Source organism: Pezoporus occidentalis, unplaced genomic scaffold (genome assembly GCF_034315485.1).
Source record: "Pezoporus occidentalis ecotype Australia unplaced genomic scaffold, CSIRO_AGI_Poc_V1 ctg113, whole genome shotgun sequence".
In the NCBI taxonomy this organism is placed as follows: Eukaryota; Metazoa; Chordata; class Aves; order Psittaciformes; family Psittacidae; genus Pezoporus; species Pezoporus occidentalis.
Genome location: NW_026912918.1, coordinates 283443 through 302413, shown reverse-complemented (window position 1 = coordinate 302413; position 18971 = coordinate 283443). Strand labels below are relative to the sequence as shown.

General features: G+C 41.1%; 1 protein-coding gene across 4 annotated transcripts in view; it reads left to right on the top strand.

Moving 5' to 3' along the window:
- The window catches only part of EEF2K (eukaryotic elongation factor 2 kinase), a 30155-nt gene that overhangs the window by 2589 nt on the left and 8595 nt on the right, over window positions 1–18971 (top strand). For 2 of the 4 annotated variants that reach the window (XM_062634270.1, XM_062634262.1), the window contains exons 2-11: window positions 4076–4400; window positions 6627–6677; window positions 8409–8509; window positions 10079–10139; window positions 10975–11012; window positions 13301–13472; window positions 15279–15428; window positions 16862–16994; window positions 17841–17968; window positions 18562–18763. In XM_062634270.1, coding sequence (XP_062490254.1) covers window positions 4155–4400; window positions 6627–6677; window positions 8409–8509; window positions 10079–10139; window positions 10975–11012; window positions 13301–13472; window positions 15279–15428; window positions 16862–16994; window positions 17841–17968; window positions 18562–18763 — 1282 coding nt within the window. In that variant the 5' untranslated portion in view covers window positions 4076–4154. Of the gene's footprint in view, window positions 1–4075; window positions 4401–5921; window positions 6505–6549; window positions 6678–8408; window positions 8510–10078; window positions 10140–10974; window positions 11013–13300; window positions 13473–15278; window positions 15429–16861; window positions 16995–17840; window positions 17969–18561; window positions 18764–18971 lie in introns of those variants that run through there. The other 2 variants (XM_062634288.1, XM_062634278.1) reach the window with 2 other exon arrangements.

Here is an 18971-nt window from a genome sequence, read left to right as displayed (position 1 = left end):
GCAGCTGAGAATCCTTTCTCCTTCCAGTTGTGCGCTACTGCCTCTTTCCAGAAATAGCAGCTGTTGTGTGGTCTTTGCTAGAAGAGCTGATTATATGTATGCTCCAAAGCTGCTTCAGTGCAAAGTCAGATGAGTTGGCTCAGACTTCCTCCAGCAGTGGTTTACTGTAGCTGATACTGCCTGATGTAGGAGTTCTGGTGTTGTGTTACTTGCTGAGCTGTGGGAATGCTGCCTCTGCCAGAAAGGCAGTAACCAGCAGCATAATGTTGCTAGTGAAAGGTGCCATACATTAAGGCACTGTCTCTGTGGTGACTGTCTTCTCAGTAGCTGTGGTGTAAGTCTGCAGCTGTGAATACTGCTCTAGAAGTGTACTTATCTGGTACTGTTCCATGGACAAAGAAGGTTCAGTATGCACTGGGTTGAAGAATAACAGTGAAGCAAAGCTGAAAACCTTGTTTTATGGTTTTAGGCTACTTGTGTGAAAATCTCAGATTTAGCTGGTTGGCTAATTGATGGGACACTTTGAAGTTGCTTTAAATTGTACAGCCAGCATTAGGGCCAAATCTTGAAATTCTACCTAATCCTGTTTTGTGGGTGCACGTATCTTCAAAGTATGTAGACTTACATCTCTTCCAAGGGCTTTGATCATTCCTACATCTCATTTTTCTAGCTTGTGAAACAGCTGATACTTCCATTAGATGGATGTTGGAAGGAAGGGTAATATATAATACTGAGAGCAAATTAACAAATTAAGTGCAATATTCTGTAAGCTCAAATCTTTGCTTTTAGGGCTCCAGGACCAAAAGGATTTTAAGCCATAAGTTGTGTGAAACAAATCAAGGTTTGCTGCTTTGTGTGATCTATTTCTGCCCTCTAAATAAGAACAAAACAGACCTGACATCAGTACACTCACAGAACCCATCTGAACAGCCAAAATCCACTGTGGCAGACTTACCAGCAAGTATTTGTTTAAACTGAGCTAAATCAGCCTGAAGATTTGGACGATTACTTTGCATTCATCTAACCCCTTCCTGTTTTTCATGCAGCAGAGCAATGTGAATAATCAAAACTAAAATGAAGAGAAAATATTTCCATTAATTTGAGTGGGCCTAGAAGTTTGTGTTACTCTTTTCTGGTTGCTTTGAGTAAAACACCTGTAAGCTCTGATAGTGGTTTAAGAGCCATGGTGTGGTTTGTAAATCTGCTGTATTATTTTTAAGGAGAAGAAAGTACAGTAAAATCAAGCAGTAGCCCAGTCCTTTGTTTGTTTGCCCCTTTCCAGTCTTCCTATGTGTGAGTCTACACTGGCTTTTTGTTCTGATCAGAAAAGCACTTCTGAAGCAAGTCTCCTGATCATCTCAGCTCATGGCACCTTGATTCATATTGAAAAGCTGTCTCAGTGCTTGCAAACCGAAATCCTTGTGCATGAAACTTAACTGGAGAACACAGTTCTCTCTTATCCACTCCCTGAGACCTGACCAGAGTTAGTCTAAATAAATCCTTAAGAGATGGATGGTGAGGATGTCACAGCCTCAACACAGGTGTCCTCTGCAGACCTGCTCTCTGTTCACTGCAGTGCTTGTGGTGATGCCCAGTAGGTTCCTGCCCAGGACTTGTTTTCTCCTGGTGGGTTTTAATGAATCGGGTTGTTCACTGCTGTCAGCTTGGTCGTGATCAGGTTTACTGATTGACGTTAGCATTGAATAAAAATGCAGTGGGAAACAGTAGAGTGACATGGAAAGCTCCGAGCAGGATATGGTCATAGGGGAATCGGTTGTATGTTGTGGTACTCCCAATAGAAGAAACAATCAACAAAAGTATATGGCAGAAAGGTCATTTCACCTCAGTCTGTGTTCTCTTTAGTGTGGTCTGCGCTTTTGATGCAATTGGGTATTCAGTTCATTACAGAAAGTCATTAAATTTGGCAAAGACAGGTGTTAGAGACTTCAGGAAATGACTCTGAAACCCAGAGTTAGTGCAGTTAATGAAAATAGGATTTCAGAAAAGATGAACTATCAGCAATTAGAAGAATGTGTGTGTAGGGATGGGATACTGTTCTGTGCAGGTTTCTTTGCTCTTTGAAGCACCTGGTATCACATGAATCATGGACCTGCTCCGCTGTGGCTGTTGTCATGGTCTTGACTGAGATAGAGTTAATTTTCTTCCTCCTGGCTGCTGCAGTGCTGTGGTTTTGGATTTAGTATGAGAATAATGTTGATAACAAATTGATGTTTTAGTTGTTGCTAAGTCATAAAACATTTCTCAGTTTCCTGTGCTCTGACAGTGAGGAGGTACATGAGAAGCTGGGACGGAGCACAGCCAAGGCGATTGATCCAGACTAGCCAAAGGGGTATTCCAATACTCCATATTATAGAATGGCATGCTCAGGGTATAAACTGGGGGGCTGGCTGCAGGGTGACGGAGTGGTGATTGCTGCTTGGGAATGGGCTAGTGATCAGTCAGTAGGTGGTGAGCAGTTGTACTGTGCATTGCCTGTCTGTCTTGGGTTTTATTCCTCTCTCTTTTTGTTGTCTCCTTTTCCATTACAATTATATTATTATTTTATTCCAATTATTAAACTGTTCTTATCTCGACCCATGGGTTTTACCTTTTTTTCTGATTCTCCTCCCGTCCCACTGTTGTTGGGGTAGGTGAGTGGCCACGTGGTCCTTAGTTGCCAGCTGGAGTTAAACCATGACACTGTTCATATTTTCCTTGATAGCTAGAATCCTGGTGGCATGGAAAGGGAGCCTGAGCTACAGAGAAGCATTTCATGATTCACCTGTCTTTTTTTATAACACATACCTGTTGCAGCAGTTGGGCTATGCAGTATCTGTGCTCTGCCTCCCAAAAACTGGTGTCACTGATTTGAAAAAACTACGGTAAAATGGGAGACTTTGCAGAGCTGCAATTTTGGTACCCATATGAAACTTCCCATATTGTTCACTTCTAACGTTGTTTAATGTGTTAGAAGGCCTCAGTGAAATATTTATCGAGAGTGTCACCTTCTGAGCTTTGAAATAATTGAGCAGATTTTAACGAAAATCCTTGACCTGTCTGCCTCACACTTGTGTTTACTTTCAGTTTGCTTAGTTTATTTTGGAGCTAGGACCCAGGAGAAGCCAAACCCTGCTTATTCTGTTCTCTTAGGATCCAGGAAGCTACTACAAAGTTGAAATAACCAGTGACAAAATCAAGCTTTCTAGTCCCTTTCTAAATGAGCTATTAACCAGGGAGGGTGAGCTCTTTGCTTAAAGTGAACACAGCTCAGCGTGCTGCCAAATCTGCTCTATTTGGAGCTGGAATAGCATTGTTCAGATTGCACAAGGCTGGCCCAAGCAATCCCTTCACAGAGAGTAAAACACAGAAGGACTGAGGTACTTGTTACACATACTTCCTCTTGCCTCTGAGGTCTGCTAGTGAGTGAGTGGGGCAGGCTTCTTTTCTTGGCCTTTTTTGTACTGTCTCTCCAAGGACATCCTGTGTAGCCTGGATAGTGTACTGCACATTCCGCAGCATGCTTTCCACTGTGGGCTGTTGGCTATACGTGAGCTAAAAGCTTATTTAACTCTCGGCAGTTGTGGGACAATTTTCTATGTTGTCTTAGTGATAATTCTTGGCTCATCTGGCTATTAATTTATATGCAATGTCCTTGAAAAGACTTATCCTGAAAAAACTTGAAAACCTGACTATGGTTTGAGGTAAAACCCCCTCAGGTTTCTAAGACCAGTGTTGTGAAACTCAGCATTTTAGGTAAGGAAGAATAAAACCATTCAGAGGAGGACGTGTTGCAAGCCAGAGGCAATAGGTGGTGTTTGCAGTCCTCAGATTTCATAGTTCTGTACTTGGTTATCTTCTTTTTCTCAGTCCTGTAGCAAGTTAAAAAGTGAGTGCCTTCTGGATAGCCAAATATAGCACTGAGGTGTTCAAAACCACATGTGGGTACTTGGGGATTGCTTTTATGTAGCCATACACAAATGATTTTTTTTTTCTGCCAAGAGTTTTCTGAGATCAGTTTCATGCATCATTTGTTCTTTTAATAACAACCTTTTTGTTGTTTTTCTCTCCCACCCAGCTTCTTCCCTTCATTTGCATGTGCGTTGGAATGGTGGTTGTTTTAATCCTTGCAGGAGCTCAACCAACCTCCCACAGACATGGCAGACGAGGACCTTATTTTTCGTATGGAAGGGATTGATAATGCCAGATCAACTACAGCCAGCTCTGGGAATTATCTTGATGCTGATAGTGATGATGAAGACAGTTATTTTATCTGCCCAATAACTGATGATCCAGTTTCTAACAAGTCTGCCAGTATCAAAGTTGACAATTATTATAGCAATTTAGCAAAAACTGAACAGTACAGTTCAAGCTCTTCTCCTAGAAACTCATTTAGCTTTAAGGTAAGTGTTTGCTTCAGCTTTCAAGAAGGTTTTGGTTTTACTTAGTTGGCATGAGAGATTCTCTTAATTGCTTCATCTCTTGCAACTAACACTTTTCAATGAAAAAATAATCTGTTTTTTCCAGACTTGCAGTTAATTCCATTAAGCCAATGACACTGCCATTGAATTGCTTACTGTCCCTTTTAGTTCACTGGGAGGTCTTAATCTACAAAGATAGCAGAACCCAGGTGAACAGTTAACAGCCATTATGATCAAACCATTTAAAAAGCAATACATTAATTGGGGGATTTAAAAGATTATGCTTGTTGTAAGCTGAATTGAGGCCTGACAGAAGATACTTTATTGCCTCTGCTTGCAAAATCCATAATAATCTATAATATTTTTATTTGGGCATACACAATTGTAATGGTAGCTTTTTAGGTTATAGTTACTGCCCAGGGAGCTTTTAATAATGAGTATGAAGTGTCACACTGGCAGTATTTCCTGACAGTGTACTCAAGCAGCAGCTGCCCTTTTTGAAATGAACAGTAATCAAAGCATTGCAGAGGGGTCAAAGGGGTTGTAGCTGGTGCTTCCTTGGCAGTGTGTCCTGTTCTACTTGGCACCATTTGCACAGATCAGGCCAGGCAGCGGAGCCTCAAGAATGCAAATGACATTCGCTCTATAGGTTAGATATTCCAAATATGCACCCTTTGTGATAAAAGAGCATGTCTCTTAGATTTTGTCTAGACTAGGATTTAATGTGTTGTATTAACACATTTCTTCTTGTAAATATTAACATTTATGTAGTAGGTACTGTAAAACCTTGGTCATGCCTAATGAATGCTTTATTCCTGGAAAGATACCAAAGGGTTTATTTCAGGACATAGACCTGGAACAAGTCCAGAGGAGACCACAAAGATGCTCAGAGAGCTGGAGGACCTCTGCTATGAAGACAGGCTGAGAGAGGTGGGATTGTTCAGCCTGGAGAAGGCTCCATGGAGACCTTAGAGCAGCTTCCAGTGGCTAAAGGGTCTGAGAAGAAAGCTGGAGAGGGACTGTTACTGTTTACAAGGGCAAGTGGTGATAGGACAAGGTTTTAAACAGAAAGAGGGTAGCTTTAGGTTAGATACTAGGAAGAAATTCTTCCCTGAGGCTGGTGAGGCGCTGGCACAGGTTGCCCAGAGGAGATGTGGCTGCCCCATTCCTGGCAGTGTTCAAGGCCAGCTTGATGGGGATTGGGGCAGTCTGGTCTAGTGGAAGGTGTGCCTGCCTGTGGCAGGGGGTTTTAACCAGATGATCTTTTAGGTCCCTTCCAGCTCAAGCCATTCTATGATTCAGTCAGCTAGCATTAAGTAGCACATTAAAAGTGAATCTGCCCTGTCTACAGTAAGATTTTTGCCAAGGCTAGTTAATAGAGACATTAAAAGGAACATATTCCTAAGGAAGTAGAAGTTTAGATATAGACAAGGGGACACATTTTAGTGTATCCTATTGCTAAGCAAGTTAAGACCTGGTAGGGAGCTTAGTCTTCATTTATGTGTGTTTAAGCATGTACTAAACACTTGCCTTTGGGCTTGCAGTGTGAGTTCTGAGTCATGTGGCCTGAGGTAAAACTGATAAGGACTTAAGATCTTGCAGTTATTTCCTCCCTCCTAAGATACCATGTTGTTTTTGAAGAATATATGTGCCCATGCTTTGATCTAGTTGGGCATTTTAGCTCCTGTCACAGGTAAGATGCATGGGGTTGAGATGGGGAGCAAGCAAGGCTCCATCTGGTGCTTAAGCGGCAGATATGGTGACTTCCAACAGTGAAGCAGCCAGGGCTGGTAACATCTTAAACCACCACAGCCTGATCTGATCAGAGTCTACCTGTTAGACCCCAAAGCTAATGGCAGTATGGACCACTGATAATGAGATGCAGACCGATACAAGACTTGTTACTAATTCTGCCTCTGAGCAGGACTCGGTAATTAATTCATTCATAGGCAACACCCTTTTAACATATTAAAATGAAAAAAAGGATGTTTCAAATTAAAACATTGCCAACTCTACCTTGATAGGTTTGTTCCCAGATGTAAACAATCTATGAATATGTGAATATAAATTGAAGAGTGGCTTTTCAGTTGAAGAACCTTTTCTTTTCCTTATTTTGCTTTAATTAACGAAGAGAACAGAGACTCTTTGTCAATCATTTGTCTTATCACCTGTGTTTTCCTACTTTTATGTTTCTCATGCATCCTTTAGAATGACACACAGCATCGTTCTAAGCATGGCTCTGTGGTTGACCATAGTCGGGTAGGTTAAAAAGAAATGTGAACATGTATCTATCTAATAGATGCATTAAGGTTTTTTGGCTTGCTTTTCTTTTTATGTCCTTTTTTAGTTCATTATTTTGTTGTCTGGGAGAACTGCTTGTCTCAGCCCATAAAAGTCATCAAGTCAAAACTAAAAAAGATATATATTAAATGAAATAATACTCGTCTTTTGTTCTGTACCCTGAAAGGTCACTTTTAAAGTGCATATCTGTAGTTGCTCCTGCACAGTATCTGTAGTTGCTCCTGCACTGTGGACAAAAATGAATGCAAGACATATACTTAGTATGGCAGCCATATGCCTTACAGTGGGAGAAAATTGCACTGTTAGCCCCATGACCATGAAGTCCGTCTTCTGTTTGAAGATTAAAATACAGCTTTTGTACAAAGCACCTCACAAGATCAAAGAGAAGTAATTAATTTATTTAAATCGTTCCCTAGCATGGACACAGATCACCTTTGGAGAGGGACACTACTCAAGAATGATTTGACATAGATAATCAACCAAGCAATTCTACTTGTTTCTCTCTCTCTTTCTTTCACATATATTCAAGTATAGAAGTTCCCAGGTCCATATGAAGTGTGAATCATCACATGATCTGAGGCAACTTCATTTTCTCATGGATCATATAGGAAATCTTTCTCAGCATGTTTTGTTAAAATTTTATTGTAGTGTTGTATTCATTTGCTGGCTTTATTGTCAGAAAGGGGAACATTTAAGTTGTTTGCAGGGTATGCAATGTTACAGCAGAAATAAAAATAAACAGTTTAAAAGCTAAGTTGCTTCAAAAACTTCTTGATGTAATTGGTGACACCAATTTATACTGTACATTTTAAGTTTTGAATGAGATTTAAATAAAAGACTCTTTCTGCATACTTGAAACTCGGTCAGAGGCAGTAATAAGACATCAGAGCTCAGCATTTCTTTACTGGCAGAGGTGCAGAGTAGCCTTTTCTTCTGCTCACCTTTGCAAAAGGCATTTGGCATATCACAGGATCATATCTCCTGTTCTCTTGGAACAGTCCAATGTAAAAAGAGGCAGATCAAGATGTTAACAGAAAAGGACCTAAATTGACTGGTAGAGAAAGACTATTTATATTCCAGAAAACTAATTTGATTATTTACTGCTGACTTGGTAGACATTGAAATAGCTACTTGCCTGGAATTGCTATAATAATCCAATATTACAGCATTCTTATTTCTTCTTTCTTATGCTGAGCACAATCTTGGGGCCTTGGGATTTACAGAACTTTGTCCATAATTCTCTGTTGCTGATGGACATTCTGTGCTTACACATATGCGTAACATGCGCATCTACCCAACAGCATATACTGTTACAATAAGGTTAAAAATCAAACCAGCAAAAATGAATTAATATCATCTAGATGTGCCTTATCACTGCTTGTAGTATATGTTAGAGATATTTGCTAATTATATTTGGTGTATACTAGATCAGATTCTCTTCACAGTAATGTTACAGCAGTGCAAATTGAACTGAAACCTGATACTTTGGATTTCTGAACTGCTTCATTATACTTGAAGCTATAAAATGGGAGTGGTTTCTGTACCACTTGGTCCCCATCTGAGTAGTGCTTTGGGGGCTCATGTAGTTGCACATCTCTGTAGCATTGGGATCCTGATGTGTTGTAGAAAATGTTTTTGTTGTGAGTTGATGGTGATTATTAATAACGTGCCAGTTTGTAACTTCTTCAGGAAGCCTGGAAACATGCTATTGAGAAAGCTAAGCACATGCCTGATCCGTGGGCAGAATTTCATCTTGAGGACATTGAGACAGAACATGCCACTCGTTACAGGTCTGTGGGTCTTTCTGCTTCTAGTGCTGATGTTAAACAGAATGTGCTGGTTTATGCAAGGGCTGTGTTTGTGTAGTGCAGAATATGTGTAATTACGTGGCTGAAGAACTTGTGATAATACCCAGAGTAAGTGCATCAACTGAATCTCCCAGGAAAACGTAAATACTGTACATCAAAAAAAATATACCTTTCAGCAAACCGGTGTCACGCTCACTTACTCTCCTACCTAAGTAGTATCTGAGTTGCCATAACATAGACAGGAAAAAAGGCTGAGAAGTATTTTCTAGTTGACTTACTATTGCTGTAAACTTAATCTAATAAGCAAATGAATCCCAATAAAAAGCAGCATACTTAGTTTAAATAGTTCAGAAAAAAACCCAACCTAACACTCTGTGCTTTTCCTAAAATAGCAGTTTCACTGTTGCCTCTCCATGCAGTGTTGCTGCATGTGGCTGGAATTTAAGTTCTTATAAAGCCAAGAATAGCTCAGTATGGTGTACGTGCTGAAACTGAGTTTGGCCCTGAAACTATGCTTAGTGCTTTAGCACAGGCTTTGCCAAAGCATTTACCCTGCTGACACAGGTTTCTGGTGGAAAGGGTAGGAGTTAGAGGCCAGTTAATTACCACTTAGTGTCAGTGTTTGGGAAGGCCTCCCTTCCAATTATGTAGCACTGTCACACAGTGCTTCTCTTCCCCATAGGCTTATCTGTCCCTGGTCAGCCATACAGTCCTGAAATAGTTTGCTTATTTTAAAATACAAATAAGTGATAATACTGGTTTAGGGCTACTCAAATAATCTATTGAAATGGCTCTGATATTCTTATTTCATGCCTTTTGTCTGCGCAAACTAGGGTGTTACAGAATATATAAAGGGGGTATATGGGGTGTCTGCATGTGTGAAGTAGTTGATACACATTGGGAGAATCAGTCTGGAAACAGTCGTGTTGGTGAGTCAACCACTGTGGTTCTCAATTTGGCTTTTACTGTGTTGGGAGTTAAGGGTGTGGGGAGAAACCATAGTCGTACTCTGTATTGTCATAGGGTTGTGCAGAGACGTACTCCTCCCTTGGTGCAGTGGTGGGCAGTTCTTGGCCCCAGTGCTTTTGACAGGCACAGCTGGTGCTGAGTTCTGTTCACATCTTCTGCAGTCCTGCAGCAGATCCCCAGCCATAACCAGGTTTATGCAAGCTCACGGTTGGGGAGTGCAACCTGTCCAATTTGTAGGGCTTGGTAAGACTCTTTCTGTCCCCAGAGTACTGCTGGAGGAGGAGATTTAACATCAAAGCAGATAAAGTTTAATTTGCAGTGTTGCAAGAGTTTCCCTTCTGTAGTGGAGTCTATTCATTGTCAGTAGGATTTGGTATCTTTTCAAAGAGCTGTATGTATTTCTTCTTTTCCATACTAAGTAAGGAGGACAGGAGTGCGGTGGAAAGACTGGAAGTTTTTGTGTAGGTATGGCAGCAGCATTTTTTAGCAGCCAAGTGGAGATAAGGACAGATAGGCACTGGGGATGGGGGGATTTGGGTTCTCTCTGCATTTTTCGAAGAGGCACATCTCCTGATTTTGCAGGTACAATGTGGTTACTGGGGACTGGGTTGAAGATGAAGTCCTCATCAAGATGGCTTCACAAGTAAGATCACACAGTCTTTCATATTTATTAGTAGCTAATTTGTCATTTCCTTCCTGTTTCTGAATGGTGATAGCGGGATATTTTCCTCATATAGAAGTTTTTAAGTCCCAATGTCATCCTTTTCTCCTACCTCTCTTCTTCCTTGGCTTAGCCATTATATCCCAGCAGAGGACACCAAAGCACTTTCTTGCCAGAGTAGGGTAGAACATAGAGTCAGCCCTTCCCCGTCAGCATCATGAGGCATTTGTTCCTTTCCCAGTCATCTCTCTTGCATTTCCTGCTGGCCTCATCTCGCTGCCTGACAGTAGTCCTGCTATTTTGTGTGCATCCAGATAATTTCTGCTTTTAGGATGAAAACTGATTGAATTTTCAGTATGGGAGGGTAAAAGCTACTGGTTGCTTCCTAGTTAAATTGTGAAGCTGGCGGTATGTTGGAGTCACCTTGCTACTGATGTAGTATCTGGCATCTGCGAAGGTGATGCTCTTTTTGGAGCACCCTGTATGGAAGCCTAAATACAGAGAGTGTGAGGTCTGCAAAGCTAGCTTCTCCAGGCAGTCACAGCAGAGCTGACTCCAAACTGGAGAGAGAATTTGAACAGCTTCTTCAAAAGTCATATCATGTCTCTTCCATGAGATACTGTCTTTTCTCCAGATTCCTACCTACGCTGCCAGTGGGTTTTCACTTTTCTTTGAGGAAATAGATATTATATAGAGCCTGTTTTGAGAACTGCTTTCTACAGGATATAAAGGGGAAAACATGGTTGTGTGTCTTACTGGTTATAAATTAACTCTGTGGAAATGGCAATGCTCTATTTTTGTTTTTTCTTTTCTCTAGCCTTTTGGTCGTGGAGCAATGCGGGAGTGTTTCAGAACGTAAGTACCTGCTGGCTTTATCTTTGTTGGTCTCTGTGCGGTATTTTCTTCTGTGGTGACTGGAATTTCGTTGAGGTGTGGTGGAAGCTGTAAAGTTTGCCTGCCCATTAGGTTTCTGAAAGGTGTAGCTGATGGGTTCATTCCTGTTTGTGTGACTCCAGCAGCAGCACAGGGGGTGGGCTTCAGAAAGCAGAACGTTCTTTTAGGGGAAGAACAAGCAAGCATGATGCAGCATCCAGTGAGCTTGCTTGGGAAAGTCAAACCATTGCCTGTAGTGGAACTGCAGTTGGGACACCTAATATGCAGTCATATCCAGTTTCAGCAAGTATAATCACCCTGAAAATTACAATTAATAAATTCATGCTATTTCCACAATCTCTTGGGGGCAATATACTCATAAAAGTACAGAAGCAGCTACTTCATTTCTCTGTGTTCCTGGTGTGCTAAAATATGATTGAATTTGATACGAGGCCAGAGGTGTGTGCAGCCTGAAGGCTAATTTGTAGGCTTATAGTTAGGCAGAGAAAAGGGGAGGGAATAGTTGGATGGTGCAGTCTCAACTTAGAATGCTTCCCTTGGTGAAGAAGGTTATCCCTCCAGAATTTACTTCAAGATCACGTGTTGCAGACTCATCTTGTTCTGAGTAAGGCACAGCTTGAACACTAACAGTTACACTCCCCAGAAGGGTAAAGTGTGAGGGAAGGCAGAGGAGGAGCTTTTCTTTCCTCAGAGTGTGTTAGCAAATATAGTTGCAGGCATGAACATTATATAGCTATAAATCAGTTCATGCTGGAGGAGTACCCTGCCTTTCCAGGCTCTGGAAATGAATGTTTCCTGGACAATGTTCATGTGCGTGTTTAAGATTGTTCCCCTTCTTTCCAGTTGCAGTATCCAGAGAAACTGCATTTCACTTCTGATTTCATGTCCAGAAAGAGAGAAACTCCTGAATGACAGAAACATGATTTTTTTACTTGAGCAAAAAAGAGGAAAAGTAACCCTCAGTCTTCCAGTTTGGCATTGTTTCAGTGTCAGCTCGTGCTGGAGGCTCTGTTCTTGCAAAATCAGATAGATAACAGCAGTGAATTAAGCGTAGGAAGTAACAAATCTTAGTCTGCTGACATTGCTTTTAGCTCTTGTTATTTATCAAATTCCCCTTTACATGGTATCTTGAGTAGTGCCATAAACAAAAATTTTTCTTTGCAGCTTTGGTGTAACCTTTTGTAAAAAGAAAGCAGAACTCGTATGTCAGCTTCCTGCTGCTGGCTTTTCCATAGCTCTCCATGGTGCACTGATATTTCTCATCTGGAGCTCTTTCTTCCAAATTTTTGCAACTCTGCAAGTCTTTAGTCATGACAGCAACAGCATTAGCTGCACTTGGCTCAATGAACTTCAGAGAGTATTTGCTTTAGAAAGAGCACGTGAGCTGGCTTTTTTTATGCAGAGAACTGGAAAAGTTTCACGTCCTCCCTTAAATTCTTTCCTCACTTGCTTGTTCCTTCTTTCCAAGGCTTCTGTTCTAGCAACTGCCCTGTCCATGCTGGAGGACAGGCAATCTGAAATTGCTTTGTCTTTATAGTGTCCCCTGTACTTCTCCACCAGGGTCTTGGGAGGGAGAGAGGAAAGGAAGGAGGGGAATGCTGAGAGTTTGAGCGCTGCTACCAGCTTCTCAAAATGTAGTTTGCCATGGCACCAAGAGAACCATGGTTTGTTACTGAGCAGTGCATGAGAACTGCTTAGTAGCCAGACATGCCTTACTCTGGATACTCTTCATATTCCTCCTCCCTCTTCAGTTCTCCTTCTGGGAGCATGGGGGATACTGAGTAGTCACCCCTGCTTGTTGAGAAGGCAGCAGGACTTCTCTTATCATGGAAGATGTTTTTCTCCTCTCAGTTCATGTTTGAAATGCCACTCCCCGTTAATTTCCGCAGAAAATAATTGTTGACATTAGAACAGTGCATTTATACTTTTATACTCCATGTTTATACCCTTTATACTCCATGTTTGAGGGGAGCAGGGTGGGAAAGGACATGAGAAAAGGAGGAAATTCAGAGTAGAAGTAGCTGCAGTCAAACTGACCAGGTGCTCTGGTACATCCCAGCCATTCAGGTGGGATGTTGCTTTTCCCCTTGCTCCCTACCTGTGCTGCACTTTGCAGCTAGAATATCTGGTAAATGACTGAGGGTAATGCTGATTGGAGTGCCTGGCTTTGTCCAAGCAGGCAAATATATGGGAAAGAGTGAATTAAAATTCTGTGTTTTCCTTTCACCAACAATTGATTTGTCTTTCAGGAAAAAGCTGTCTAACTTCTTACACACGCAGAACTGGAAAGGCGCCTATAACTATGTTGCCAAGCAATACATAGAGAGTGTGGGCAGGGATGTGTATTTTGAGGATGTCCGACTTCAGATGGAAGCAAAACTCTGGGGAGAGGAGTACAACCGGCACAAGCCACCAAAACAGGTACATTCAAAGATCTTGCTAAGCAAAAGTTGCAGTCTTGCTCTCCTGTTAGATTAGTTTTCAAGTGAATTTAAAGGGAATTACTTGTTTGCATTCCATTAAATGTAATTGTTGAGGCAGATTCTTCTGCCCTACTGTGTTTTCCATTAAATGATAGCTGATTTTTAATGAAGTAAATACATAAATTGCTTTATATTTCCAGGATTAGGGGCTGTGTGTGAATATCTGATTGTTCTCAGCTGTTGACTGAAGACTCAGATAAAATAGTGCTTGTATTGCTCTTTTAGATATTTGCCCAGCTGCTTTTGAGATAACTAGATATGTCACAGAATTTATTGCCAGCAGCAGTCTTGGCAAGCACTTAACTGTTAGTGCTCCAAGAATGTAGATGCTTAAATCTTGTAAACCTATATAAGCACCTAAAGTAGCATTGATTTTTAAGAAGACCTGGAAACCTGAATAACTTTATGAAGCGATTCAAATATAGATTTCTGAGGAGTGATCAGTAATTTTAGAAAAAATGAAGATACTGTGGCTTTGCTTCCTTCAGGTGTCTCAGTAACAATATGAGCACATTGTGTTAAGTGCAAAGCATGAAGGAAGATGTATGAAACTCTCATGTGGGTGAAATGTCAGACTAGGCTCACTGTATCTAGAGAAGTTCCCATCCTCTGTGCTAGGAATGCGCATAAGCACATAGAATTCAGGGAGAGGTGGTTCTGTTGCTTCATTGGCTGGAGTCTGTGCTAAACATTATGTACAGCCAACATAGCTTTGTCCTTTTCCATGGTGGTAGGCTGGATAGCTGCTGGTCGAAGCTGCCATTGCATCCTGGACAAAAGCACCTCCAGCAGAAATTAGCTTGTTAAAAATCAAGAAACTAAAGTGCAGGGATGAAGGACTGTAGCTGTCACTCCCATACTCACTCTTAGTTGAGTATGTCCATGGTGTGTATCAATCAAGTGTCAAGTCCCTTTAATCCGCAGCTGGTACTGACTGAATGTAACTATGACTTAAAGTAAGTGGAAAAGGCAGCTTGGAGGGTGCTGAGCATGCACTGTGGTATCTTGGTACCTGCTTTTGGCTCTGCCACTGACTGAGTGTGGCATGTGACAAGATGCTTGGGTCAAGAAGAATGCCTCGGTATCGGGGCCTTAACAACTAAATAGCCAAAATGAGTGTTTTTGTGAAGTATGTGCGTTGCCTCTCATATGAAGTTTAGCTAATAACTATCAATCTCATAACAACAGCAAGGTGAGGTATAGAGTAGAGTGTACAGAGAGGACTCTAGAAATATAGAAGTTTTAAATACTATGTTGGAAAAGATGTAAACAAAATGAGAGTTGTGATGCTTTCTCCTTTAGGAATGTGTCTGGGACAGGAAGGAGGCGAGGCAGGATACAGAAATACCTGAATGATAGATGTCTTCAGTCCGTCTCTGAAAAGGCATTTATTGAAGTTGTGCAGTAGTTACAATATGTTCTGCTCTCTTGGCATAGACTTTTTGCAGGACACTCTTAAAGTACCCACAGAAATAAAACAGAAAGCCAACCTTACTAAGCATTTTTGGGAAGGATATATGGCAGAAGTTCTGCAGAGCTCTTTTGAAGTGACTTCTAATTTATGAAATCCCTCTAATAACCTGAGGAGCACATGACTTTTCCCCACCCCCTTGATAAACAGACAGATCTTTGCAATTGTTCAGCTTCTTTCACTGGGAAAGTTTTCACAGCTGGCGGCTTCACACACGCTTTGATCTGAACACAGTATTCTATTAGTCATTGTTTATCTTCTTTCCCTCCCCAGGTGGATATAGTACAGATGTGTATTATCGAAATGAAGAACAGACCTGGAAAGCCTCTTTTTCACCTGGAACATTACATTGAGGGCAAATACATAAAATACAACTCAAATTCTGGATTTGTGCGAGATGACAACATTCGTCTTACCCCGCAAGTAAGGCTTTGTTTAATGCTTTCCAGAGAGTCTGCTATAGGGAATTTTTTGGCTCCATCTAGAGGTCTTGCTTTGCTGCCAGGGAAGGAAACTGCAGGTTTGCCAGTACAATGCCTAATTATTTTCTCTTTTTGCAGTATGTCTGCCCCTTATTTGGGGCCTGCTCTTTCAAGTGCCAAGTGCTGCTTCATTGCATTTCGGTGTCTGTCGATTTTAATGGAGTTGAACATGGATAACACTCTGGAAACATTAAGCTCTTTGACTCTTCTTGTAATTGCAGGGATCAATGTATTTCAAACTCTTCAAATTAAGGCAGGGCGAGAGACCTGTCATGTACTATGTACTAAATAGTCTTCTGGTGCCTCATGTAATATACAAAAGGAGGTGGCAGATATCCAACTTGTATAAATAAAAAAACTAGTCATTTGCATACAGAATCTGTTTTGGGTATTTTTTTGCAGCTACAGTCTCTGAATAGGTGAATCTGAGATTACATATAGAAATAAAAGTACAGATTTCAAATGTTTCTTGGATCTCATAAAAGAGCTTTATTGGTGAATGAATGCAAAGTGGTCAGCATAGCAGAAGAGTATTTTACTGGGGCTTGAGGGATATTTGTTGTGATGCTTAATGTAAGCAGAGGGTTTATGTTCTGGCCTGTCTTTAGTACACTGAATCAGTGCTATGCTTTTCCAGGTTGGGAACAAAATGTTCCATGGGATTTGCTGCAGTTAAAATGTTTGTCTATCACCACCAGTCACCTCCCTCAGTCTTGGCAGTGCTTTTTTGGAGGCCTTCCCAGGAGATTCCTAATGTCTCAGCTTTGTGCCAAAGAGAAGGGCTTTTTATACCTGATTCTTGAAATGCTGCATTTAAAGAGTACAAATGTGCATTTCATTATCTGACACACAAATGTAGAGCCAGATCAGCTGTTCAGGGGACCTCTGAGAGGGCATAGCAGGGGAAGGAGAACATGTGGGGATGCGCAATGTTTTGGTTTTGTTTGTTGGTGCTTTCTTGTTTGGGTTTTTTTTTTTTTCCTCTTAAAATGTGGCAGAGCTTTGCTTGTTGGCAGAAGGATGCAGAATGCCAGGGCTGCAGAGCTTGGAGATCCACAGGCACAGCCAGGAATTTTATGCAGAAGATATTCTGCACTTGCTTCAGAGCCTACTATTGTTTGCTCTGCCAGGCAGCTCCCCACTTAAGGTGAAGACTGTAGCAGAAAGCAGAATCTCGGGAAGGAGGAATACAGCGATCTCTATTTACTGCATGCTTTAAGTCTCTCATTGCTTTCATCATCATGTTTATACCAGTTATATTTCACTATTACAGTTATCAGAACTCTTTGCCCATTTGTAAGTGGTAAATAGGTGTTGGTGTTTTCAGTGGATCAAAGGAGAGTTTTCTCAGATGTCTTCTATGGTTCTTCCCAGGCCTTTAGTCACTTCACCTTTGAGCGCTCAGGACATCAACTCATAATTGTTGACATCCAGGGCGTTGGAGATCTTTACACGGACCCTCAGATCCATACAGAGAGTGGTACAGATTTTGGGGACGGCAACCTAGGTAAAATCAATAATCCTGTTTCACATGGTCATGGGTGCTTATTTTCTCTTCCTAGCTGTCTGCTCAGTAGCCACCACATGGCTGAGTGAGCAGGCACATTTCGGAGGGTCTTGCAAACAGCTGAGGAAGGTCTGTTGTAAGGAGTGCCTGAGCAGGGTAGCTGTCACACAAGGGCAGATTTAAAATAAGAGTTGATCTTTGCTCATGTCTCTTGGCCTACTCTTAAACAAAACAAGTAATGAAATTAACTAGCTTCCTGCAATGTGAGAGCATTAATCATGGCCTTTAATTTTGTGGAGAGATACGCGTATTTTTAAAGCTCCAGGTGTCCATACAGGAAGTTGTTCATAGGAAATAGCAAGTTTTGTAAGCAGAATCTAATTTAGCTACGTTTCTCAATGATGCACCCAAATTAATTTTTTATTCCATCATAGAATCATAGAATGGTTAGAGTTGGAAAGGACCTTAAGATTATCTAGTTCCAGCCCCCTGCCAGGGGCAGGGATGTCTCACACTATACCATGTTGCCCATGACACTGTCCAGCCTGGCCTTGAACACTACCAGGGATGGAACATTCACGTGTTCCAGTGGCTCACCACCCTATGTCCTGTGCATACATAGCTTTTGAAGATACTGCAAACTTCTTTTAACCCTCTTCAGAGAGAGTGAAAAGTTCTTACAGGTATTAAAATAAAATGGAAGTAGGTTGAGCTGTGTGCTACAAAGCACTTTCTTTCTCTTTTGACTTTTTAGAACATGCTTTGGGACTTCTAGCTTTTAAATAAACTGTTGTGTAAACTTTGAATAAACTCTTTCTTCACTTCTGTTTCTTTTTAATGCTGTAGGTGTTCGAGGTATGGCCTTGTTCTTCCATTCTCATTCCTGCAACAAGATTTGCAAAAGTATGGGGCTTGCACCATTTGATCTTTCATCCAAAGAGAAAGATGCCTTGGATTGTAATAGAAAATTGCTTGTAAGTGCTTGATGCAAAAAGTGTAGCTAAGCAATATAAGTGGTTTATTCTGACATTAAAAGCACTGTAGATAAAACTGAAATGTGCTATTTACATGGCAAATAAAACCACCTGAATCACTAATATTGCAGTTTAAAGCTGACTTATCCATAGTTGTCTCTGAATTAACACTGTAGTTTTACTTAATAGGGAACCTTATAACACATGTAATTTAGGACCAAGTATATCTTTGAATGCAGAAATCATTAGAAAGTTTGGTATCTCACAAACCTAAGTTGGAGGGAATAGAAAGAAAAGAACTGCTCATCTTTAACTGATCTCGGTTTCAAATGGTATTAGTGGGAGTGGGACTTGATGAAATGCTTTGAATAACATTCAGTCCTAAACAGAACTCCCTCTAACTGTAACAATGCCAGGACTTGGTATTTTGTTAGGGTGTAGAACTTGCCAAAGCAAATAGTTATGTATAAATGTGTGTATTTATACACCTTCTTTTGTAGAGGACTCCTAATAAGCATTCACACTGTCTTATGTAGCGTGCTTAGAATACAGAGAAGCATTATTCATGGGATTTTTCTTGTTAATTTGCCAAGGAATCCGCTCAAACAATTCTCCGTGGCACAGAGGAAAAGTGTGGCAGCAGCCGGGTGAGGACACTCTCTGGTAGCCGACCCCCTCTGCTCTTCCGCCTGTCTGAGAACTCTGGAGATGAAAGCATGAGTGATGTAGCATTTGACTCTCTGCCCTGCTCTCCTTCCTCAGCAACCCCTCACAGCCAAAAGATGGACATGCTTTGTGAGTGAGCCTCATACATAATTTCCTTGGGGTGGTCCTGAACATATGACAGTGACTTGTTTTGTTTTATTGGTTTTAAACACAACATGTGGTGTCTAGTCCAGAATACTTGTCTCTGGCATTCCTCTTGGAGTGGAAATAAAACCAAAAGTACTTTCATGTAGATAATTGATGCACAGATGCTTCTATGCAAAGACTGTGGTAAAAT